The sequence below is a fragment of the Miniopterus natalensis genome, chromosome 16, assembly GCF_054644295.1.
Source record: "Miniopterus natalensis isolate mMinNat1 chromosome 16, mMinNat1.hap1, whole genome shotgun sequence".
Classification (NCBI taxonomy): domain Eukaryota; kingdom Metazoa; phylum Chordata; class Mammalia; order Chiroptera; family Miniopteridae; genus Miniopterus; species Miniopterus natalensis.
The window spans coordinates 29,348,948-29,374,539 of NC_142096.1; the positions used below are offsets into that span (position 1 = coordinate 29,348,948).

The 25,592-nt window shown below is 37.7% G+C and overlaps 1 protein-coding gene across 1 annotated transcript; it reads left to right on the forward strand.

Moving 5' to 3' along the window:
- Window positions 1-462: 462 nt before the first annotated feature.
- Window positions 463-23,128, forward strand: HNF4G (hepatocyte nuclear factor 4 gamma). Its single transcript, XM_016216129.2, has 10 exons — window positions 463-949; window positions 4,088-4,259; window positions 7,623-7,717; window positions 10,324-10,430; window positions 11,999-12,154; window positions 15,114-15,201; window positions 16,908-17,060; window positions 17,183-17,419; window positions 18,352-18,474; window positions 22,183-23,128. The coding sequence occupies exons 1-10, from the start codon at window positions 814-816 to the stop codon at window positions 22,302-22,304; spliced, it is 1,389 nt and encodes a 462-aa protein (XP_016071615.1). The 5' UTR covers window positions 463-813; the 3' UTR covers window positions 22,305-23,128.
- Window positions 23,129-25,592: the final 2,464 nt, after the last annotated feature.

Consider the following 25,592-nt stretch of genomic DNA (forward strand, 5'->3'; position numbering starts at 1 on the left):
TCCACACTTGTTAGGGGGAGCTTTACTTCAGGCTGATGCCTAGAATGTAATAGGCATCAGAAGTCAAAAGAATTGGAACTTTATTCATGTCATAATTATTTATTGAATGCTTACAATATACTGGCAACTACATTGCTTCTGCCATTGGGGAGTTTGCAGATATCCAAGGGACACAGACTCATATGTTGATAGTTAAAGAAACTATGTTAAAGTCCTTGTTAGGGTCATGCCCAGGCTGCAACTGAAATGTATCATAAATCCCTGTCATTTCAAATTACAAACTTGTTTTGTTCCAACATAGACAAAATTGGCTTTACTGTATGGGTAAGAAAACTTGAAATTGTTGAGAGCTTATGTTAAGTGTTAAGTGTTAACTTGTAGTCGTGACTTATCAAATTTATAACAGTAAAGCCCCATCTCTTAGAATGTGTGGTATGTGATTTCAGCACCTTAAATGGGATCAATCTTGGTTCAATTACAATTTAAAACCTGAGAGATTCTTTTCTATTTTTAATCCTCTAAATGACATCATTTATTGTCTACTGGAAATCAATGTAGGAAATCATGTTAGTCCACTAAGCACTTCAGATAAGGTGATTTCATGAAACATTCCAAGATTATCACAGGGAATTGCTCTCATATGCCATAAAAGCAGGAGAAAGAAGCAGAGCGTAGGCTGCTGAAGGAGTTTACAGTTTTACAGCTCCACCCACTGCAGCGCATAAGTCACTCAGTTACTGTTAACTTGGGGTTATCACTCACAGATTGAAAGCCTGGCAGCGCTCACACACCCCGGGCTTGTGGTGGCACTGGATGTGTGGCTCTAAGTCAATGATGAGGGTATCGGAACCGATACTGGACATGGATATGGCAAATTACAGTGAAGTTCTGGACCCAACGTATACAACCTTGGAGTTTGAAACCATGCAGATTCTGTATAATTCAAATGGTGAGTTCTCATCTGCTTGTAGATATTTTTTATAGAGTAAGTGTAGTGGAAGAAGGAAAGCCGAGCTTCCCAGGTGGTAGCTCCAGGTTTATTGCTGGAGAATTCAGGGCTGGCTTTTTAAAACCACAAATCTGGGCTCTGCACTTCATCACAAAATTTAAATTAATAATTCTGTGCCCATTTTGTGTTCGAGATTAGAAGAAGCCTAGTTATGGGTAATAAAGTAACCTCAGAATTCTGTCCCGGGCCAGTTAGGTAAAAGTGTTATTTTGTTTACTGTAAATTACAGTTGTAAGTAACATTGGCAGATTGGCAGTAAGTGTATTTTCTAGGCAATATTTGAAGTGACATATGGGACAGAGCTTCCTTAGAACACTGGAGAGTTGTCCTGGTTGCCCCCTACTTCATTATTCCAGTTCTCAATGGCTGCCAATGAGAAATTACATTGAAAATGACTATCCAGTTTTTGAATTGAACACAAATATGAAAGGAAATAAAGGTTTATATTATAACCCCACTTGACAAGCTAATGTTTAGCCTCAACAGTTCTTGGTATTTATCTAAAGTAATATTTTAACTTTAAATAAGACATGAATTGGTTAGGGCTCAGGTCTTTTTATAATACAGTTTACTATTGACTTTGAATTTATTTTTTAAGTAAAAATAGTGTTCAAGATCGGTTATAATTGATAGAACTCCTAAAATCTACTAATTATGTATAGTTGGGGAAAGAGTGTGTATATGTGTGTTTAGTTCAGGATTGAGACTGTAACTTATACTCAAGATATCTTAATGTTCTTCTATGTTGTATTATTAGTGAAATAATTTTTAAAAATTGTCAAGATGAATTCTGAAATTTTAGCACAAGGAGAGTTCAAATGAATCTATAGTGCAAATCTTAGGAAGTCCCTATTTTGGTTCCTTATGTTTAGATTTGATTAGAGATAATTAATAGAATATTATTTATCTCAGGAGAATCGTGATTTTTTAAAAGACTATATAGATTGCTAAATAGTAGGGACGAGCATACTACAAATAGTTACCAAAGCATCTGACATTCTAAAATGTTGTCTAACTTGTTTTCTTCTAATAATGTTGTTAATAATATATAAGTATGACATTAAACTTGAAGCAAGTGTAGAATATTTTCATATTTTCATATGATCTCCCAGAAAGCTATCAATTCTAAAATACATCTAGCTGCCATATTTCTAGTATCTATTTTGCTTATGTTACTGAAAGAAAAATTCCTACATTTAAGTTCTATAATGCCAATGGTTAACCTTAAGCATATTCTTTTTTTTTTTTTTAACTTAATGAAATTATACATGATAGTATCTGTCTACTCAGAAGTATTAGTAAGTAGAATATATTTGTTGTCACAGAATATGCTTGGGACATGACAACCATTCATTTAATCCTTTGTTATATTGGAGATATAATAGTGAGTTGTTATTACGCTTGTTATGCTATTTTATAAATTAAATTTTAAAGATATTACCTTATATATTCAGTATCTTTTAAGTACATATAGATTTTTTAAAACTCTATGTGATGCATTTTTTTTAAAGGTCTTTTAATTGATTTTTAGAGAGAGGGGAAGGGAGAGGGAGAGAGAGAGAAGCGTCAATCAGCTGCCTCGCGCACGCCCCCTACTGGGGATTAAGCCTGCAGCCCGGGCGTGTGCCCTGGCCGGTAATCGAACCAGCAACCTTTTGGCGCATGGGGACAACGCCCAACAAACTGAGCCACCCCGGCCAGGGTGAGCCCATACATATTTTTAAAGATGTAGTGAACAGCATTGACTCGCTTAAGTAAAAATACCTGTGGATTTCTAAAGCCCCTTTCTTCAAAACTGTGTATCAGATCCCACTTTATGCCCTCTAAGAGCTGGAGGAGAGAGGGGGTGGATGAGACAGATTAATTCTCTGACTTCAGGAAGTTTGTATTCTACAGACAGAGATGGATAATAAATGGGCAGACCAGTGCAGAATATAATTTTAGGCAATGAAGCAGTTTTTTTTTTTTTTTTTTTTAAAGCAGAGTTGTAGATTCTACTTGAAGGGCAGATAGGAAGTGACTATTTGGGATGTGTGTTCAGAGAATATTTCACAGAAAATGAGAGACTGGAGCAGAAATCAGATAGCCAGCTGGAAGAAAGTTTTGATGCAGAACTTTGCTTCCAGACAGAAGGAGTAGCAAGTGTAAAGGCTCTGAGATGGAAACGGACTTCAGGGGGGAAAGTGGCCACATTACTAGATGACAGTGAACAGGATGAAAAGTAGATAGTACTGGATAATGGGGTGGGAGAGGTGGGGGGGCTCTATCCACAGAGCTTCACAGGCCAGGGTATTACCCGCTTCTAAGGGTTGGATGCAGACTAAGGTATAAGATGTGACTTTCTTGTATCAGGAGCACTGTGGGGCTTTGGAGTAATAAGCAGCAGGCCAGCAAGGGTAAAAGAGGAGAAGTTGGATAGGAGGCTCTTGCAGTGATCCCGGGGAAAGATTCTGGTCGGTTGGATAGGGTGGCCATGGGGACAGGGAGAAGAGGTATGGATTCACTGTGTATTTTAAATGGACTTTACGATTGGATTGGGCATGAGCGACGAAGGAGAGAACCCAGTGAAGACTCGCCGGTTATTGGCCCTGGATACTGGATGGTACTATGGGCAGACACCGAAGACCAAGGAAAACATGTTCTGGGGGAAAAAATCAAAGAGTTCTGTTTTTATACATTAATTTGAAATTCCTCTTGAGCTGCAAAGTGAAGTTGTTAAATAGGTATTTGGGCATGTCAGATTGGTGCCCACGGGAGCCATCGGGGCTAGAGATAAAACTGGGGGAATTTAATCACACAGATAATATTTAATGTCACAGGCCTGGATGAGCTTCCTTGGAGAGAGGGTGTAGTTGGGGGACTGAGCCCCGTAGAGCCGCAAAGTTTCATCGTCAGAAATATGAGAGGGGAGGGTGGAAGGGAGACTGGCAGGAGCAGCCAGTGGTTAAAAGGAAGCATGTTGTGGGGCCTCCAAGGAGCCAAGGACTGGATGTTTCGAGCCTGTGAGTATCTAGGGGGGTATTTAACTGGAAAGGCTCCGTACTAACTCACACTCTACTCCCCCCCCATTTCGAACAGATAGCTCTGCCCCAGAGACGACAAGTATGAATACCGCAGACAACGGTGTCAACTGCCTGTGTGCCATATGTGGGGACAGAGCGACGGGGAAGCACTATGGGGCATCCAGCTGTGACGGGTGCAAGGGCTTCTTCAGACGCAGCATACGCAAGAGTCACGTGTACTCGTGCAGGTACCCGGCATATACTCCTTTTAGGAAAGTCCCCGGGGCGGGCGGTGTTCCAGGTGGCCCGGGCTGGGGACTGAAACTCGGATCTGTGCTCTGCCTGCAGCCCCGCGGGCACACTGCACGCCCCGCTGAGAGTGAGGACGGTGGGTGGGCGCAGGATGCGTCCACCGAGGTGCTTCTTTCATGCAACATCTATGAAAAATCCACATTCTTATCGTTCAGCTTAGACCAGTGCGGTTGGAGCCCAGGGCGCTGGCTTCTCCTTCCTCCCTCCCCCAGCCGTGACGCCGTCCCTCCCTGACGCTTCTTTATTGTTTTACCACATGCTCATATACCAATAGACATATTTAGATTTGCATTGAAATGGTTTCCCAGTCCTTTTAGGAATATTATTTTTTCCCCAGCATCATTACATCTGGAACAAAATTATAAAGGCACAGATGATTTTGGTAGCTTTTTGAAGTGAATGGATGAAATTAAATTTTCAGTCCTAAAATTTGAAATGTATTTCTCGTGCCACAATTTTGCCATTAAATTTAACTATCTTTTATTGTGTGTGTCCTACATTTCTAGTAGGCTGGCTTTTCTGTTTTAGTGTCTAGTCAACCTCATAGCACAATTGAGGGTTAGATAGTTCACAATGAGTGTTCAGAGTGACAGTTCTTGAGTGCAGATTATATCTGGGAAGAAGTTAATTCTTTCCCAGTGTGATGCCACTTGATTTCTAGGGGTGTGGAAAAGTTAATATATAACCCTCCAAATACCTAACTAGTATTCTCTAGTAATTTTTCCAGGAGAGCTTAGTAGGTCAAAAAATGTAAACTGTTCACTTACACCGTTTTGGTAAACAAAAAAATAATATTTAGATGGGTGTTACCTTTTACACATCAAAACTCCAAAGACAAAATGTAGACCAAGGAGATTTCCAAAATTACCAACAAAAATAAATACAAAATAACAAGTCAACAGTACTTTTTTGAGTCATGTGTTCTGTTGAAGGTGAAAGACATGGATATGAAGAATAGCAATCCAAACAACTAAATCCATCAGAAACTTTTAAGAATCAGAGACTATCAGCACAAAGAGCTTTCAAGATTCCCACCCTTCCTGTCTGGGAAAAGTGGGGAAGGAGTATTCCCATAGCAAAATTTGGAAATTTAAAAAACATTTCACCAACATGTAGAGTTGACTCACCCCTTCCCATCATGAGCACTGCTACCACCTTGGCCTTCTTTACATATTTTGCTCTTCAGCAAATGCTACAATTTTCCACGTGGATGCAAGTTATAGTGATGCAAGTCTAGGATCATAAAGGTTTTTTTTTAAACTCACATTTTGTTGGTCTCAAATTTATCGACTTTATCTTAGATTTACTAATTTCCACTCTAACTGTTCCATCACACTAAAGTTGGACTTTCCCTTTCAAAGCACTTTAAATTAAATACTCAGTAGTTCTCATGATGTTATTTATTATGGTTATTTGTAAACTTGAATGTGTACCTTATTAGGTTATAGTGTCCTTGACTAGAGGAGAGAGATAATATTCCTCTGTTTAACCCCTATACCAGGATCTTATGCACAGTAGGTGCTTAATAAATGTTTATTTCATTTTTGCATTAATTTAATGTTAATTAAATGTGTTCTCCCGTTGTGACTATTGGTAATCTGGTCCTCTCTCCTGAGTCTCCTCAGCCATGCATTCTTAAATGACCAATGCTTTTTTCTTCACCCAGAAAGTATGCCTCTCTTCTAGCTCATCTATACTAGGCTTTATACCCATTCAGTTTTAAGTGACCATTCGTATCTTTTAGAAGAAATATCTTTTTATGTAGATTACAAAATATATTATTTTATTCTTATCAGTAATAACCACAAATAATCAGGGATGTTTATATGGGTAATTTTAAGCCAGAATTTTGAAGAAATGTTATTGCTTACTATATGTTTAATATTTGCTCCAAAGTCTTTAAAGTACATTCACATAACAACCTTTTACAGCAAGTCCCTCCTATCTTACAATTGTAAATTAACTTGGGCAGTGAGGGGGGGTTGTTCAATAACATTGCTGAGTCCTGTGGAGAGTGAATGGTGGACCTGGGAATCAAGCTCCAGGCCTAAGTCCAGAGATGGTGCTTTCTTTTTTAAGTGTACAATTCAGTTTTTTTAGTATGTCCACAGAATTGCAGCCATCACTACCATCAAGTTAGAACATTCATCGCCCTATAAAGACACTTCGTACCCTTTAGCAGTCACTACCCTTCCCCACCTCTTCCTCCCCACCAGTGTTGGAAACCACTAGTCTACTCTCTCTTGCCTCTTCTGGACATTTGATATAAGTGAAATTATACAATAGGTGGCCTTTTGTGTCTGACTTCTTTCACGTAAAATAGTGTTTTCAAAGTTCATCCAGGTTGTAACCTGTATCGGTTCTCCTTTCCTGTTAATCGCTGTTTATAATGCCCATTGTGTTAGGGAACCACATTTTATGTATCTTTCCATCAACTGTCGGGCATTTGGCTTGACCCTACCTTTGGGCTCTTATAAATAAAGCTGCTATGGATACCTGTGTGCAAGTGTTTTTGTGAACATATGATTTCATTTCTTTTGGGTAGATACCTAGGAGTGGACTTGTTGGATCATATGGTAACTCTGTGTTTAACTGTTTAAAAAACTGCCAAACTCCCTTCCTAAGCAGCTGCAGCATTTTACCCCCAGCGCTGCGTGAGAGTTCCAGCGTGTTCTGCATCCTCAACACTTGTTTTGTCGTGTTTTTTTCCTTTTCCTGATTAGGGCCATTTTGGTCGATGTGAAATGATACCTAATTGTGCAGAGACTACTTAATGCTATTCTTGACATGTAATTTGGCGTCTGTTTAGAGTGAACTTTAATTGGATGCGAGGCACATTTAAAATTAATCGAAGAATATTTATGATGAGAAAAGCATGCGAGTGCAGAGGAATGAAGTTCTGATATACTCTCCATGGCACAGAAATCCTTTAGCAACAAGCAACTGAAATTTATATGCCAAAGATTGTTAAACTAGGTTTTGCTTGCATGACTCATGATAGAAATGACCATGCACACTGGCCTTAAGTGAGATGTCCTTCAGTTTTATTTTGTTATAAAGACGGCATGAGAGGTGAGGCTTGTATGTGCTGATCGTGGTTTTATGTCAAAAATGATAGCACCAGAAAGGTTACAAATGTTCATAATATCTGTAAAAGTCAGTTAATTGTTCTTATACATGCTTCCTGTTGGGCCAAATTTGGCTGTATTTATTTAAAGTCTATTTGTCTGTTTTTTTGCTTTTTCCTTACGTGGTTTTTCTGTAAAACTAATACATCTTTTTTTCTTTTCATATTATAGGTTCAGTCGGCAATGTGTTGTTGACAAGGACAAAAGGAACCAATGTAGATATTGTCGATTAAGAAAGTGTTTTAGAGCAGGAATGAAAAAAGAAGGTAATAATATGTAACGCACTAATGATATTTACCGTTTTTGATAAAAAGTGTTACACACGCGTTCTCATTTAATCATAACAACCCTTCACGTGAGTTCTGATTTTTCTCAGTGAAGAGTTTGTGGTTCCTTGAGAATTTGACCAAGGAAACTGACATCCAGTCTTCATCGGATGGCTGCCCGATTCCAGACGCTATTCTCTTTATGACTGTGTTGTATTTGGCAGCAAAATCGTTGTTTAAATAACAGTCCAATATTCTGTTCAAAAATAGATGGTAAAATCTATTAATAGGTTGAAATTATAAATGTATTTTTAAACATATTTTACTGTCAATAAGATTGAATACCTTTATTTAATTTTTAAACATTAACTGAACATTGACTTTGCATGCATTTATTTATTTATTTAACAAATATTTATTGAGCACTGCTACTTTCCAAACACAGTTCTGGGTGCTGAGGTTTTAGTAGTTAACATAATAGAATATCCCTCCCCCTCTGGGAGCTTATATTCTATTGAGGGGCAGAGACATAGACTAGATACTCTATTTTAATGTGAACATTTTCATTTTGAGCATATTAAATAATCTGGTTATATTATCCTACACACTAAATATGGGTCATTTAGACAGGTGGACACATTTCAATGTTTCGCAGGGAATAGTCACTCTGAGATTTTATGCTTATCACTCTTTCCACATTCTTGTGCCTGTCATATATATGCAGAGATATTTTTCAGAACTATTTCACAAACTATAAAGAAATTAATTGAATCAAATCACTATTCTTTAGAGATGGAAGGTGTATTAAGCCCATCTTGAACATAGCTATTTTTTTTCCTTGCCAGTGAATATTTTAAAGAGACAAAGGTTCCATAAATTTCATTCAGGTTGCCAGTCTCAAAAAGAAGTCAAATAAATGAAAGTTCACAAAATTAAATGGGAGGCGCACTTTCCTATTTAAAATTGACTTATGTCTCATGGCATATTTGGTAGTGTATGGGATTAATTACATACTTTGCCAATCATTTTCATCCGTTTCTGTTTACAAATCACCACCCTCTATTTCCTTTAAGAATTTTATCCTTTGTTATATATGAATTATTTTCAAAAATAATAAAGTTATATCATCTAGTCTTCATAGAATAATACGTTAGTTTTTTCAAAATAGATTAGGAAGTAACTTTGGGTTTTAGAGTGGTTGTATTGCCCTTATTTACAGTAATATCATCATATCAAGGATAATTTATGGTGGAAACATATATAAACATGGTTTTATGTTGAAAACGATAGCAGTAGGAAGGTAACAAATGTTCACAATATATTTTAGCATTTTCCTAAAGATTGATCATGTAAGTTCAATTCATAAAAGCATAGCTCACATTTTAATTTTAATCTCTGTAAATGTATTTCATTAGTTTAGGCTGAAAGTCAGTGACAGTTTCTGTAAAAAAAATAAATTTTAAAAAGGGAGGGGTAAAGTAAGCTACCAGTAAATATGATTTTAAAATAAAAAAAGTATTTATTTTAACTTAAAATCTACTTACCCTTAAACTCAAAAAGTTCAGTATGTTCTCTTTCAAATTAATGAGTTGATAGTTAATAGTATGTTTTGGGTAGATAATAGATTTGGGAATAGAAATTAGTGAATTTTTTAAATAAAAGCATAACTGCATTAAAAATTCTGATAGTTCAATGTTTTATCTTTCTAGCAGAACAGGGTGGAGCATTAACTTAAATAAGTTAGGGGCTACAGGACTTGTTTCCATTCTTGTTGGTGAACGGAGATCCTTTTACCTCCTAAGTTTTGAAATCCAGCTTTGACATCTGACCTATGTTATTCTTTATGTGCCAAAGACACAATTTAACCCCCCTCTTACTCTTCCTTATATTTAAAACCTGGTTTTCAATAAGAGATTTGGGGAAACACATTAGGCTTTCTGCCCTTTCTGAAGAAAGTCAAGCTAGCTCTCTCTCAGAGGCCTTTTCTATAATAGGGGGGATTTCTTCACCTTTCCCAAAGGCTGAGTTTCCAACCTCAGTCCTCTCAGGAGAGACTCCTACCTGCTGCACCTTTGCCTTAACGTCTGGAAACTTTCCCAAGAAAGTTGTTTCCTAAGAGATCATGAGGTTGCGATCTTAAAATCAGCATACCTGAAAGAAGTTGACTTTCCATTTTTGCTCGTGGTTTAGGAGAATCAGAAAATGGAAGTTGGGAACTGGGCCTCCTATCTCTGGCAGTGAATACGCTCTTATCTTTGACCTGGCCAAGCGCACAGGCGAGGCTCTTCCTCCAGTTACCTCACGGTTTTATTAACTTCGAGAGACTGGAAAACCATCGCGTTGACACACAGCGTGGCTGAACTGGCTGACGCAACACTTTCTAACGTGCGTGCCATCACCAAGTCCCAAAAGGCAGTATTTTTTGAGCATGAGTGACAAGCCTGGCCCTTTGACCTTTTAAAAGTGACACACAATGAAAAGTATCTTGGTCACACTTCTGTCCCTCCCCAGGCCTTTTAGAAATACCCCTTCTCACTTTCCGTACTTTATCTTGTGACACGTGGTGGAGGGAACCGGCCAGTAAACCTGTGGTTTTTCTCACCCAGCTGTGCAAAACGAACGTGACCGGATCAGCACTAGAAGGAGCACTTTCGACGGCAGCAACATCCCCTCCATCAACACGCTGGCGCAGGCAGAGCTCCGGTCTCGCCAGGTACTCTGCCCAGGCACCCGGCCTGCGCAGGAGGGTCCAGTGGCTGCCTGGGCCTCACGCTAAAATAATCTAGTTCTCTCAGACAAGCTCAGTACCGAAAGAAGCCTCACTTTTGCACATGCGAGAGCTTTACTCTGAAAATAGTAGTCGGCCTGTTGACTTCGCTTTGACTTTCCCTGGACAAGTTCCTGTTTCTGAAATGGGTCGATGAAATGCGTTTCAGTGGGAGAGTGTAACAAACAACAACGACAAAGACCACATGTGTTTAAGTTGTTTACAGGGTTCATTCGAAACACTGAATGCGTACTTAGCACAGTGCTCTGGGGGCAGCGGCTCTTATTGGTTGAATGTGTAGAGTCAGTTATCACAGCTTTGGGGGAGGTGGGTTGAGACCCATCGCCAGAGCTCTTTCTTCCTCCCAAATGACTTCTGCACTCAAGAAGTCCCCTCTGCACCTGCTTTGGAAACAGGTATTTAAGGGAAGAGCCAGAAGAAAAAAAACACAGGGGAAAGTTTAAGTTTCTAGAGTGAGAATATCAGTTCTAAAATTTAAAAATGTAGGTCATTAGTTACCTACGTAAATAGAAATCACTGAAGAATCAAAGAAACCCTGTGAAGACAGTTTATTTTAGCATTGCTCCTATTAGAAATGTTAGTAATATTTTTCTATTATCACGCAAATTATGAAATAGCTAACTATTAATCCAGTGCCATAATGAGTCAGGACAACTACTTTCGTTTTTGATAACACAGGGTAATATGGTGAGGTTAACCTCACCGTTATCATCAGCATTACTTGCAGATTACTTGATGGTCCTATAAAGTGTTTAGAGAATGGTTTCAAGGGGAGATGTGAGGAAGGACACATACACTACAGAAAGACACGTACACACACATGTTCAAAAATTTCAAGAAAGTTTGTAAGAACTTTCAGAAAGTGATTTCTTCAGCAGAAGGGCATTTTAACACCACTTGTATTTGTATATAGTTCAAAGTTATATATAGTTTCAAAAATTATTATAGGTTAAGCTTTGCAATGTTGCTGAGCCAAAGGTTGGCTTCTTGATTTTATTTCAATGGGTTTCCATTCACCACAGAACATAAATCCTTTCGGCTTCTCATCTAAATCTTTTCTTTCCCCAGTTTGGTAAACTTTATCCACTGAAAACACTTTCAACAAATTAAGGATGGGCTTTCTTAATAAAAATATCGCTTTTTTAATGGAAAAGAAAATCACAGAGCATATTTCATTAGATACTCTGTTATTCCTTTATAGTCATTTTGGATTATGAAACTCCCCTAAAGTTGGGTAACTTACTCTACAGATGTGGCCAGTAAAACAAGATAGTGCTCCCACAGCAAGTGCTATGCAGGGAATGGTTTCAGTTGAACTTGTACTGACAGGTATTTCATATCTCAATTTAAAAATATTTGGTATATTTCAAGATACTGTGACAATGATACTGCTGCTTCAGTGGTGTTTATTGTTGCATTCATCAAGAAAAGAGGAGATTTGGTTACGTATTATTTTAAATGAGAGATTAATATAATGTTCACATTCATGCTAGATTTCAGCTTCAAGCCCTGGTGCAAGCACGGACATAAATGTTAAGAAAATTGCCAACATTGGTGATGTCTGTGAATCCATGAAACAGCAGCTCTTGGTCTTGGTGGAATGGGCGAAATATATTCCTGCGTTCTGCGAGTTGCCCCTGGATGATCAGGTACAAGTTAAAAAAATTCTGAATGCTTTAAAAAAAATGTTTTTTGAACTTTGCCCAGTTTTTGTGTTCTTTTAATTATATTTATAATAGGTTTACCATATTTGACAAAGGTGAAATGATCTCATGAGAAAAAGATTGGTTTTCTTGTCCATTCACCTCCTTGTTCTATCCAGAGGCACAGCTGTTTAACTTCTCTGTTCTAAGTATTGCGTATTTATTGATTGGATGAAGTTGAGCAAAAACTGTTCTTCCTTCTTGGAGTGTAAAAAGCTTAAGTGATGGAGAAAGACAGATAGCCAGTAACTGCCATTGTGAGACAAAGGCCTGGCAGAGCAAACGTCTGGGAGGCAAATGGTGCACCATTGTGTCTGGGTGTTTACTGAAGGTGCCTGTGAAATTTCTCAAAAATGCCAGACCACTCCTAGAGAAAACCATGTGTATTTGTGGGCAATTTGTGCAATTAGCATAAAATTTTGCCTTGCATGTTGACAATTTTAGTCTAGCATTACTGTATACTAATTATATGTCTGGCAATAAAAAGCCTGTAGAATCGTGCACTGAAAACTTCAGAGAAATCGAGAAAATTCAGTAAAATGATCTTGTCCTAATACATATATTGTCAGACTTTGTCATACATACATGAAGACATTTTAATTAATATTTAAGAACTTTAACTTCTTAACTGGTCTATGAAGATTAGATTATTAGTTTCAGATTTGTTTTTAACTCTTCCAAGTGGTGTATAATATCTTGTAGATGTAAATAATTTGAAAATTTCCAATTCCTGCACATGACATGTATCATACCCAGTATGTGTCTTACATTCTCGGACCAGTGTTCTTTATCATGGACACACGAGGACAAAGAAACAATAAAAGGGATAGGTACAACTGTTTAAAATTCAAAGAAAAACAAAATATTTGTACACTCAGGAAAAAAAAGTGATTGTAGGAAGTTTAGCTACATTTCCAGGAGAGCAATTCACTGGGTGACAAAGAAAATCTTGTGAAATCTGAAATCATTCTCAAAATGTTCTGTAACTGCCTTCCTGTTATGAGTCACGGTTATTGACATGTCATAAAGATAGCTTGGCTCAGAAGGTTATTTCAGAGTGAAAAATGCTAAATTGCTAAAACTACTTGTCTCACCCCAAGCCATATAAGTAGGGTTATGTTATTTATCAGTTTTATATTTTTACTATCGCTCCTCTTTAAAAGTTGCTGACTTAAATATGAAGATAGTGATTTAAAAATTGGGAAATTGAATTCCCATAACCTGTCAAAAACATTTTTATTTACTAGTTCTGACTTTAATATTAACAATATCACATTAATAGCCATGGCTTACTGAATGTCTGTTATGGGTAAGGCACTGGGGAGCTAGCTTTCAGTTGCATTATACATTCGGTTATTTTACTTAATGCTCTCAGGAGCTTTGGGTCATAAGTTTTATAATCCCCGCTTAACAGTTTTTAAAACTGAACCCTAAATCAGTCAAATTCACTCAGTAAATTCACCCAAAAATATTTATTAGGACTACTGTTCGGTTTTAGGAACTGTGAGCATTGGGCAGTAAAAGTTCAGATGGAGTCACTTTTCTCATAAAGTTTACCTACTATTTGGGAGAGACAGACAATAAAAGATACACAGGATGATAAGTTGATTCTAGGTGGGGGTAGTTCTGTAAAATGAAATGGGATGAATTATTGGACAATGACTAGGGGTGAAGTGGTAACAGATACTTTAAATTGGGGATCAGAGAAGATTTCCCCGAGACCTGAATGACAAGAGGCTAATCACACCAAGGTCGAGGAGGAAGAAAGCATTCTGGGTCCAGGAACTGCACGTTCAAAGACCTGGAGGCCGCAGGGAGAATGGGCCTGGAGAAAAGTCAGCCAGGCGTGTTGCAAGGTAGAACCAGACACGTGCGTGGGGGACGAAGCATTGAGCTATGACCTGTGAGGCCTTGTGAAGCAGCTTGGATGTTATTCTAGGGACAATAAGAAACCAGTGAAGAGTTTTCAGCAGAGGAGTGATATGAAGTGATTATTGTTTTACAAATATCATCTTGGAAGCTCTGTCAAGAAGCATTTAGCATGGGGGAACCAGGAGAGAAGCAGGAATACCTGTTAGGTCCTTGCAGTATATTGTGGAGACCAGCAGAGAAAGGCAAAGGCTTGGGCCAGGGTGCTGCAGGATTTGCTGGGTCTTTAGAAAAGAATCATCGCGGAATCCTGTTTTTGTTGTGAACAAGCATGTTGGATGATGATGAAGATGTTGGAGAAGTGTTGCATTTTGAAATGCTTCCTGTTATCTCCAATGATTCTCAGCAAGCAATGGAGTATATGCATGAAGCTCAGTCGAGAGCTTAGTGCAAGGAGTTACGGGTTCAGCCTTGAGTGAGTTAGAGCCCAGATTCCCCATTCTCACTCCACCATGTCACAGGTCCTCCCTTTGCTCTCCTTTATTCAGTTTATAATGTAAAGAGATTGTGTTTTACACATATTTTCTCATGTAGTCCTCACATTGACAGTTTGAAATTTTAATCATGGTCTCCACTTGGTAGATGAAAACGAATGAGGCCCAGACACAAGTGGTTGGTGTGCCCAAGGTGAAATAGGTAGTAAGAGGCCACGCCAGAATTTGAACCCTGCTTTGTTTGGTTTTATTTCATCCCAGAACACTTAATTGTTCTGTTGGTCTTTTTGTTTGTTGTGTATTTGCTGACAGTGTATTGACTCATTAGTTTTAGAAATTTTGAAAAGTAAAACTCTATGACATTTTAAAATAGAAAAATAGAAGGCTTGATGATGGCAACTATCTATGAATATTATAATTTCTTAAAACAAAAAAAACATGTCCCAGGCTTAAAGAACACGAAGTTAGTCAGACTTATATAATATCACCATTTAATCATCATATTTTATAATTAATTGTTCAACTTGGAATTTTTCATTAAGGTGGCTCTGCTGAGAGCTCATGCAGGGGAACATTTACTGCTTGGAGCTACAAAGAGATCCATGGTGTATAAAGATATTTTGCTTTTGGGTGAGTTTTTTTTTTTTTTAATTAAGAAATTATGCATGCTTTGTTCTTATACAGGGTCTATTCTGTATGTACCAAGCATTCCTAGACACTGAAAAATGGTGCTCTCACTTCACAGATTGGATTTAATTGATCATATCCTCACTCAGGTCCTGTTTTTCCTTGCTTTGATTGCAGGAAGTTCAGAGTGCATTGAGATTTAAAAGGAAAAGGAAATGTTGCTCAGTGAACAGAATCTCGAGGTCTATTTAAACTGTCAGGACAAAGAACTAGTGATTTGTGTGACCATCTTATGGAATCTCAGTGTTGTCTTGCACTCCTCTGTGTCTACTTAATAATTGTAATATATGCTATTGGATACATTTTTAATGAGCCCGTGTATCTCCTGTGATGTCATTGCCCATGATATGCTACAAAATCCCAACTTAAAAGAAATTTGGTGACAGTGTCTGAAAAATTCTGATAACTCAGTAACAGTGCCAAAAGAGGCAGAAGAAGTGGCGGGTAGAAGGAAAGGTGGGTGGGGAAGAGAAGACACAAAGAAAAACTTTTGTTCTCATTAAGTCTGCAATCCCCCCACTCAATTTAACTTATAAAATTAGGTTTCCTATTGAAACAGTTAAGATCCCTCTAATACTTATTAGCTCTACCTCTCCCTGGCATGTATGAAATAACTAAATTATTTATTCTACTTATGTGATATTTTATCTAAAAAACATGAATAAACATAATATAATAATATCTAATATTTATCAGCGCTTACTATGTAACATGCATTGTTCTAAGTACCTTTTTAAAAATATATATATATATTGATTTCAGAGAGAGGAAGGGAGAGGGAGAGAGAGAGTTGAAGCGTCAAGGATGAGAGAGTCATTGATCGGCTGCCTCCTGCATGTCTCTGACTCGGGAATCGAGCCCGCTACCTGGACATGTGCCCTGACCCAGTATTGAACCGTGATCTCCTGGATCCTAGGTCGATGCTCAACCGCTGAGCCACCACGCCCGGCCGGGCAGTACTTTTTTATATGTATATCAACACTATCTCATTTAATCCTCATGATAACCCTAAGGGATAGGTGCTGTTATTTTCAGCCCATTTTTCAGGTTGAGAAATGGAGGCTGAGAAAGTTTAGCAGAGGTCACAAGATTAGCAAGGGACAGAGCCAGGATTCTAAACCACATAATGTGACTGCAGGGACGATGCTCTCAAATTCTATTAAACACTCTGTTGCATTTAGAGGACGCTACAGAACCATTCTCATTAGGCTTGTTAAAAGATGTCTCCATTGTAGTTACACCCGCATATACCCACACCGCTCAAGAATGGTGTTTTTAATCCACTGTAAGCCACAAAGATTCTTTAGGTTTTGAATTAAGCTCATTAATGAGTAAGACACTAGTAGAAAACTGACAGCAGAAAGCTAATCATTATACTTTGCTTCTCCCTTGTCAATTATTAGCTTGTTTATTAGCCTGTACTTTAGTGTTATCACCAGTGACCGAGGCTGTTAAAATGCATGTGATCACATTATCAATGTTATTGATCCTTTAAGTGTTCTCAAGTTTTTCTAACCTGACACTACCGAGAGCAGAAGTACTATTACCATTTCTGCAAGGGAAGGCCAATTAAACATTGGTTTGGAAAAATTTAAGCAGTATCTGATACACTCGGGGGAGAGGATGACTGTTATTATTCTTCCCCCTAGGAAACAACTACATTATCCAGCGCAACAGCTGTGAGGTGGAGATCAGCCGCGTGGCCAACCGGGTTCTAGACGAGCTGGTCCGGCCGTTTCAGGAAATTCAGATCGATGACAACGAATACGCTTGTTTGAAGGCCATTGTATTTTTTGATCCAGGTTTGTTCCCAAAGACCCGTGACAAAGTCACGGTGAAAATAAAGCTACTGTTTAATATTGGAATATTTGCCGTCACACGCTGTTCAGATCGCCCCTTTGGGCTGCCCCTGTTCCCTTGGCAGATGCGAAAGGGCTGAGCGACCCCATGAAGATCAAGAACATGCGGTTCCAGGTGCAGCTGAGCCTGGAGGACTACATCAACGACCGGCAGTACGACTCGCGCGGCCGCTTCGGCGAGCTGCTGCTGCTGCTGCCCACGCTGCAGAGCATCACCTGGCAGATGATCGAGCAGGTCCAGTTCGTCAAGCTCTTCGGGGTGGTCAAGATCGACAACCTGCTGCAGGAGATGCTGCTGGGCGGTGAGTCTGCCGCGCCGGTGGGCGCCCTCTGTGCGCTTCAGCGCAAGCTTGACCCTTCTGTTTGCTGTCCGTGACACAATGAACTCAATTTTCTTACACTGGAAAATTCTCAGGACCCGTTGGATGGGCACAGAATCCTTGAACGTATTCAAATCCCGTTCTTACCAGTCTCCACCATCTAACTCCACATGGTCCCTCTAACCTTAATTTTCAGGTCCTTCAAATGTGGCAGCTAGAAATATATTTCCTATTTTCAATACTCCTTGAAGTATAATTATATTTTTCTATGCCTTTACTCCTTGTAAGGCTCAAGGATATCAGAATTGCACACTAATCTAAATATATATATGTGTGTGTGTGTAGTAAATATCATGAAAATGGACACTTTGCTCCTGAAATAATTAATTGACACAACACAATGAGAAGGAAAAATGAGATGTCATTACTGCAGTAAATGTCAGGAATAAGTTGGGAAAGCATTTATTCTGTGTTCTGATCTAGATTAAATTTCCTGATAAAATCACTTTATTTTATTTTTAGTTTTCTGGTACTTAATGTGTTCCTAATGATATCTTCCTGAAATAAAAGTTGTTTATGCTATTAGCGTGACCCCGAATACTATAAACTTGAGGTAAGTGATTCTTGGAATTGCCTTAACAACAGGCAGCCACCCTAATGATTCCAGGAAACGGCACACAAGGTCCATTATTAATATACAGCATAATATGATACAACATTCATCTAGGAGTGTACAGCGAAAGCTGACATTGTCCTTAATATGGCAGTGGTTCTATTAATTTATTTTTGAACTCCCCAAAGGCACTTTGCAAAAATAGCAATATTCAAGCTGTCAGTCAAAACATTTGTTCCCAGGTAAACTCGCCATTTCTGATTAAATATCACTGATGCAGCCGTTTTTTTATCTTCTGTAGGTGCTTCCAATGATGTCAGCCATCTCCATCACCCGATGCATCCACATTTGTCTCAGGACCCATTAACTGGACAAACCGTACTTTTAGGCCCCATGTCAACACTGGTTCACACGGACCAGATCTGTAAGTATCTCGGCTACTTTTCAAGCCTGATATGTCTTAAACTTAATTACCTAAGGAAAAAGAGAATTTGGGGAAAGCATCTATTCATATCTGGACACTGCAAGATTTGGGTGCATTGTTCTCCCCAGGGCTCGGCTGTGGGAGACTGTGACATTCAACGGTCACTTACTCTCCGTAGGCAGGAGCTTGCTCCCTGAAATGGAGATAAGAGAACCTCAATCTTCCTACTTCCTAGGGTAGGGAGCAGAAAAGTATGTTCAGGCCGCCCTCACCTTGCTAGTCACAGAAATGACTATTCAGACTGGAGCCAAGCAAAGAAACCCTGGTAATCAATGGAAAATTACGGTTTCTTGTGACCTGTAAAAATGTTTGTCATATCGTGTTATATGGCAATTATACCTCAGTAAAATCAAACAAAAATACTTGTCAAAACATTAAGAACCCTCTTAACTATACATTATAGAAATATAGGGAAGTTTGAAAAATGAAGTAAATTAAAAATACATAGGGAAGTTGAAAAGTATAGTAATTCTAATATTTATTTTGTGCACCATCATTTAAAACATCAGAAACAGTGAGAAGTAAAGTGTTTTATTTCTTTGTAAAAGTATTTAAGAAGCACACTTTGAACAGGGTTTTCGCTTCCTCCCCTGTAACTGTTGGAAGGAAGCGAGGATCTCTTCTGTGCCTTGATGAATGTCACTCTTTTGAAGTTTGGGTCAGCTTCTAACATTTTACCCTTTGCATTTTCTTTTGTATTCTCATTTTATTTATTTTTTAATTACAGTTTACATTTAATATTATTTTGTCTTAGTTTCATGTGTACAACATAGTGGTTAAACAATCATATACTTTACAAAGTGCTTCCCCCGATATTTCCAGTACTCGCCCGGCACCATCCATAGTTATCACAATATTATTGACCATATCTCCCATCCTGTATCCTTTGCATTTTCAGTGTGCTGAAACATCTCTGAATCCACTTAATGTGAAATTTTTGCCCATGTCTTCTTCTGGGGCATCATTGTCCTTCACAACACAGCCAGACACCTCACTTACGCTGAACGCTGACAGTGTCCTTCACTCAGTTCCTGGCTGCATATTTAGGGGCTCAAACAGCAGTCATGTCCACGTTCCCATGATCAGCTATCTTCTGTAACTCCATTTATGTGCGATTTGAATTTTGATCCCAGGATTATCACTTTTTGTTTCTTTGCTGCACTTTAATCGCTTTTAGCCAATTCTCTGTCAATTATCTAATTTTGTAAAATGTCACGTGGATTTATCACTGGGAGACAAGAGGCAACTCAAGTACACACTTTGTTGTCAGTGTGTGAATTGAACAAAATATGTTCCAATGTCAATAAAATATGGGCAGAATGAAAGATGTGATGCAATGGGACATCTGTTACTTCGGTACCTGTCGGAGACTGAAGCGCTGGCAGTGAAGTTCATGTTACGAGGTACTCACAGTTGACTGCGAGTTACCATGCTAACCGAAACTTCACCATGCTTTTGCAGGACTGGTGCCATTAACTGTGATGACTGAGATTCAGATTCGTGCACATTAGAACTGTGCACAGTGAGGGCAGCTGGGGAAAAGCCTTTGAAACTAAAATGGTTATATAAATACTAGGGGTTGTGGGTGGCTAAGTTAATCTGATATGATTGTAGATTTAATACAAATTCTATTTCTATAAGCTATCCTGGAGATAATCTCTATTTGACCAAATATGAAGAATTAATTGCCTCTGAATTGATACAAATTAACCCCAGGTTTACCTTTGATCTGTCGCCTCTGAGCACTAAGCCAGCTCCTTCACTGGAGTTACTGGGATGTAATTATCATGCATACCTGTATCACCTGCTGAATTGACAATAGCCATTAATAGCTAATTACAGTGTTTTACCTAAACGACCAATGTACTGTAACAACTTAGTGAGTACCACCTGACTGCTACCTAGTGGCCGGGAAAGTAGAGGCCACAAAAATGCATGCTCTCAGGTCTCCCCATTAGTACAAGCAGTACAAGCGTCGGTAGACCTATGTGTCAGTTGTGTCTGAAACACAAACTTATTTGAGTATATGACAGAGGTGGAAATTTAATTGTTAGAAAAAATGGCATATTTTGGAGATACTGTGGCACATTTAACCTGTGGGTCCCGGTGTACTGGAAAAACATTCTTTTGGGACCATCCTTGCAAAGCAGATGTTACTATTTTCATGTAATAGGTTGTCCAGAGCAGAGAGAGGCAATCCTAGTATCACACCAAAATGCCGTGGAGCTGTGTCTCTTAAAGCTCAGTTATTCATAAACCCAGAAAATAAAACACATTAACAACACATTAAGCATTATAGGCATCAGCTGGCAAGAAGGTTGAACAATTCTGCTGGCGGTTGAATCCTTTACTTTTTAAATGCCAGTTTCTAGTACTTTAAAAGCGTGCTTGTTGACCCTGATCTTTTTAGAATCTCATCATCACACTTTCTCATTTTTTCCCCTCTTTCAACACAGTATTTATAACAATCATTTGTAAAAGAAAACTCTGCTTTGTTTGTTCTCATTTAGAATAGTTTATTTTTTATCCAAAACAAAACAAACACATACAAACAAAAACTTTTTTGTGCATATTTTCTTGGTCTTTTAGAGCAAGCCTCTCCAGTTTCAGATCCATCCTAAATATCCCAAAATAATTTTTAAAGCAATTTGTTCATTCCTTTGTCAATTAAATGATCTCAAGCTCTTGTTCCTAAGTAATTGCTAATCCATACTTAACAACGCCAAAGTTATTATAGAGGGAAAAACCAAGCAAAAAGGGACTATTCTCATTTTTCTACAGACTTTTTTTTTTAGAATTTTAAAATGTTTTGGAGAAAAAAATGTATAAAGTTTGCAAAGCTTTAGTCTCATCATCAAATGTTTTCTACTCTGTTAAATACATGGAATAATAATAAATGTGAGTACTAAAGTACTTTAAGTTTTTAAAAATTATAGAATAGTTCCTAGATTATTTTGTAATATGATACAAAGTTTGTAATGGGAGGAAACACTAGTCTAGATAGTGAAATATTCAAACTAACTTTTTTCCAATTAATAGATTTGCTCTTTGCATTGACGGGGAAGTAACAGACAAGCTCATTCATAACAAAATAATTTTGACATGACAAAGTCAGTATTTTTCAGGTGCCTTTAAGTACAACATATATTTCAAAACACTTGAAAAGTATCCTACCTTCATTATTTTAAATGTCATCTAATATGTTTGAGTTAGTGGAAGCCAAGCCAAATATATTTTATTTTATGTGCATTTTTTATTGCAAAATTTATAACACTTGCAATCTAAGATTTGAAAAAAACACTAGCATTCTGTTCATTCTTTTCATTGATTTTTTTCCTGCTGGGTGCGTGAGAGACTCAAATGCTCACAAATGCTGTGAAGAAAGGCAGACAACACCTTAAAAGGACTCTTAAGGTTTTCAAGAATGATCTGGTCCAATATAAATCTATTTGGCGAGGTAGGGTAAGGGTGCATCTCCGGTGGTACGTCAGTGAGATGACAGTGTCTTATATAAACCATTACTTTATATATGATCTTTAAAAACACACCCAAAGTAAAATACTGCGTATTGGTGTCGTGCAGGACTTAATGGGATGATGGGTCAGGGTGACTGTCGCCATCACGTACAATTCTCTGATTCTTTTCTAGCAACGCCTGAAACCCCGCTCCCTTCCCCACCACAAGGCTCTGGACAAGAACAATACAAAATAGCTGCAAACCAAGCTTCCGTCATTTCACACCAGCCTCTCTCCAAACAAAAGCAGTTGTGAGGACGTTTACTTCTGAGCAGCACTGCACAATGTGAAAAATTACTGGTCTTGAAATATCTCAGGATAGTGCTTTTGGCAAACTCTTAGCCAAGGCCTCTTCATGGTGCTGTTGTAAGATGGTGACCTGTTTTCTCGTTTTTATGCTCTTTTTGTTTGTTGTTGCTATTGTCTGAAACCTTCAGCCGCAACCACTGTATGTCTGCGTTTTGATACGTTTATACCATATGATTTTTCCAGCTTCCTTAGCGCCGCGCCTTAAGCAGTTGAATCTTATGTATACTTCCATTTGTTGCCTTAATATTAATTTAAATCTGTAAATAATTGCTTCAGGGTGATGTTATGCAGAACTCAGTGTTGTCTTTTGACTGAGAATATTAGATCAGAAATCCCAGATTAATATACAATGAACCACGTCTGTAATAAATTTTAAACTTGCAAATTAGAAAAAATAAAGCAGTTGCTGTAGAATAAGGCATAGATCTTTGAACAACAATCCCTTATGGATACCCTGTGGCTAAGAAGCGTCTTTTTGACCCACATTTAAAAGTGCCTATTTTAAGTTTAGAAAAATACAAACAGCCATTCCAAGGATAACTGCATATCTTTTCAAATCTGACTGTATGTGAAGATGTATGGTAAGATAAAAGGTTTTAGTTTTAGCAGATAGGTTACAGGCAAAAGTGTAAAAAAGAAATCCCTGACAGTGGCTCAACCAAGAGAGATGTTTATTTCTCTATCCTGAAAAAACCTGGAAATCATCATCAGTTGACCAGGACTTGGCGCATGCCCACCTCTAATGCCCAGGGATGCCAGGGGAGCAGGGAGGAAGCCATGTGCCAACCAAAGCTACAGCTCTGGGAGACGAACACTGGGAGACAAATTAGCCACCCATCCATCACACATTGCTGCCTCATGCAGTCCTGACAACACCCTGTAAGAGAGGTGCTATTATTTTTCTGTTATAACTAAAGAAACCTTTAGCTTAGGGGGTATAAGTAATGTAACCAAAGTTCACAAACCTGAAGAGTTGTAGGAGAGCCACATTTAAGCCCAGGTCTGGTTGACTTTCATGAGAATAAATATATCTTTGGTGTGGGTTGGAAGATGTGAGCTTTTTGCTGTTTTTAAAATATATGCAGTTGACTGTTGATGGAATACTGTCGGTCATGTTACCTATTACACATATTTACGTGTAAGTAGTGAGTCTCAAATTGTTGCAGCATCATAAGAAACCACTTTTGTACTTAGAATTAAAGTCTTACCCCTAAAATAATCTTTTAAACAAATTAAAGAAAATAAAAGATACACCAGATGGGTTAGCATGAAAACAAAATTTCCTAATTTATCAGGTTTTCAAAAATCAAGCAACCCTGGGATACACTGAATGCCTAATTCTGGACTGAGTACAGTTCATTGGAGCCCTAAACTATTTGATATCTAAACCAAGAGCTTATTTAAAAACAATTAATGAAGGGTTGTCTTGTGAAACAGTGACCTCTCTCTCTCTCTCCATCCCTTCCTCTCTCCCTCTATCTGCCCCCCCTTTCATGCTGATAACAACTATTTGAATAATTACCAATGGTATAAAGAAGTATTCCAAGCTGTAAGAGACTGATTTACACGATATTTTCAGGACCTTTCAAAATTTCTAAGATTATGATCTTAGAACCCCCATTTACCCTACAAATAAAAAGGTTCAGTAAACGTTAACTAACTTATTGGCTCTTAAAGTGAAATTGACCTCTTAAAGCAGAAAATGATTACTTAGAAGCCATCATTGATTAAATAGAATCAATCAGTTCTTTCAAAAGCTGGTATCTTTGTGTAACTGTGAAATCTTTGGGAGAGAGAGTAAGAAAAGAGGAAAGTTTTTAACTTACATTTTTTGAAAATTTACTTTGGTGTCTCTATGTCATGAGTAAGAATGTTTTCGATTTTTATAAATACAAATATTGTTGGTAGATTTCTGCTTACTTTTTATGTTGTTCTCTTAGAAGGTATTAAAAAACTTTAAAACATAAAACAAATTCATATTAGTAAACCCTTTAACTTATCTGCATATATTTACTAAGCAGTTATGTCTTAAAAATTATTACCAACAATTTTGTTTTAGTAACCGTAGTCAGGGAATTTGTAATATATTTTTGTATACCTAACTGCCAACAATGCTGGATGAGAGGAACTGATGTTTTCAAAATATTGATAAAGCTATTGCTTTTATATGGCACAAAACTTTTTCATGTAATAAAATGGAATAATTTATTGTGAAATAATGATTCATTTTATAAGTATAAAATTATTTTTATAAATTTTATTGTTGAAATCAAAAATTACTAGATTTTTAAAAATGTTAAATTATAGTGAGATTAAAATATTTCTAAACTGTGATACCATGATGTTTCACTGAACTTTCTAAATAAAAATTGAGAAAAAAACTGAAATGGGAGTGCTTCATTATTGTTCAAAAATGATTTTATAATTGTAGAGATAATGCTAATTATCTTTTGTATGGTCATTTAGTTAAATTTACACAGAGTTCAATAATACTGGTGTTTAGAGGCCAGAGCAAAATAAGTAGCGCATTTCCAAATAGTCATAGAATTAGATACTGATTGAAGGGACAATCCTCACATTTGTGTGTTAATTACATACTTTTGCTTGCTTTATAGTTTTGTCACAGTAATGAAAACATGTGGCCCCAGCTGGCTTCAGCATTGTATAGGTATTCTTGGCACAGACATTTGTAATCTCAGTGTTTCCCTTCTGTTATTTTCTGTTCATATTTAAAGGTTCTTTGTAAAACTTCTTAAAATTTGAGGACCAGTCATTTTTTATAAAATTCTAATTTTTATTTTATTTCTACTTTTATGAGGGTAATGTATGTACATCGTTTAAAAACATAATTATGCTTAAAGTCTAAAGGGCAAAGTTTCAGTTCTTCACCTCAACCATTCCCTTCCTCGCACATCCTGCCCTTCAGTAACAACACTCAAATATTGCATCCGCTTTACGTGCTGTTTCTGTCCATAGTTTGAAAGTATATGTTTATATCACATTAAAATTTTTTTTTTTTTTAGTTTTAGACCTTATCTGTATACAGACACTCAACCTCCACCACAATCTCCCAATTTCTTAATACATCAATACCTTTACTTACTTAGTAGTTGCTGTTTAAATAACCGCAAAGGGCTTGGTGTGGGAGGCTCAGAGCCCAGGAAGGAAGGCCTAGGTCATTCCATCAGGCAAGCCTCTGAGAGGGCAGAGGCTCGGCCGAAGGCGAGGAGACTC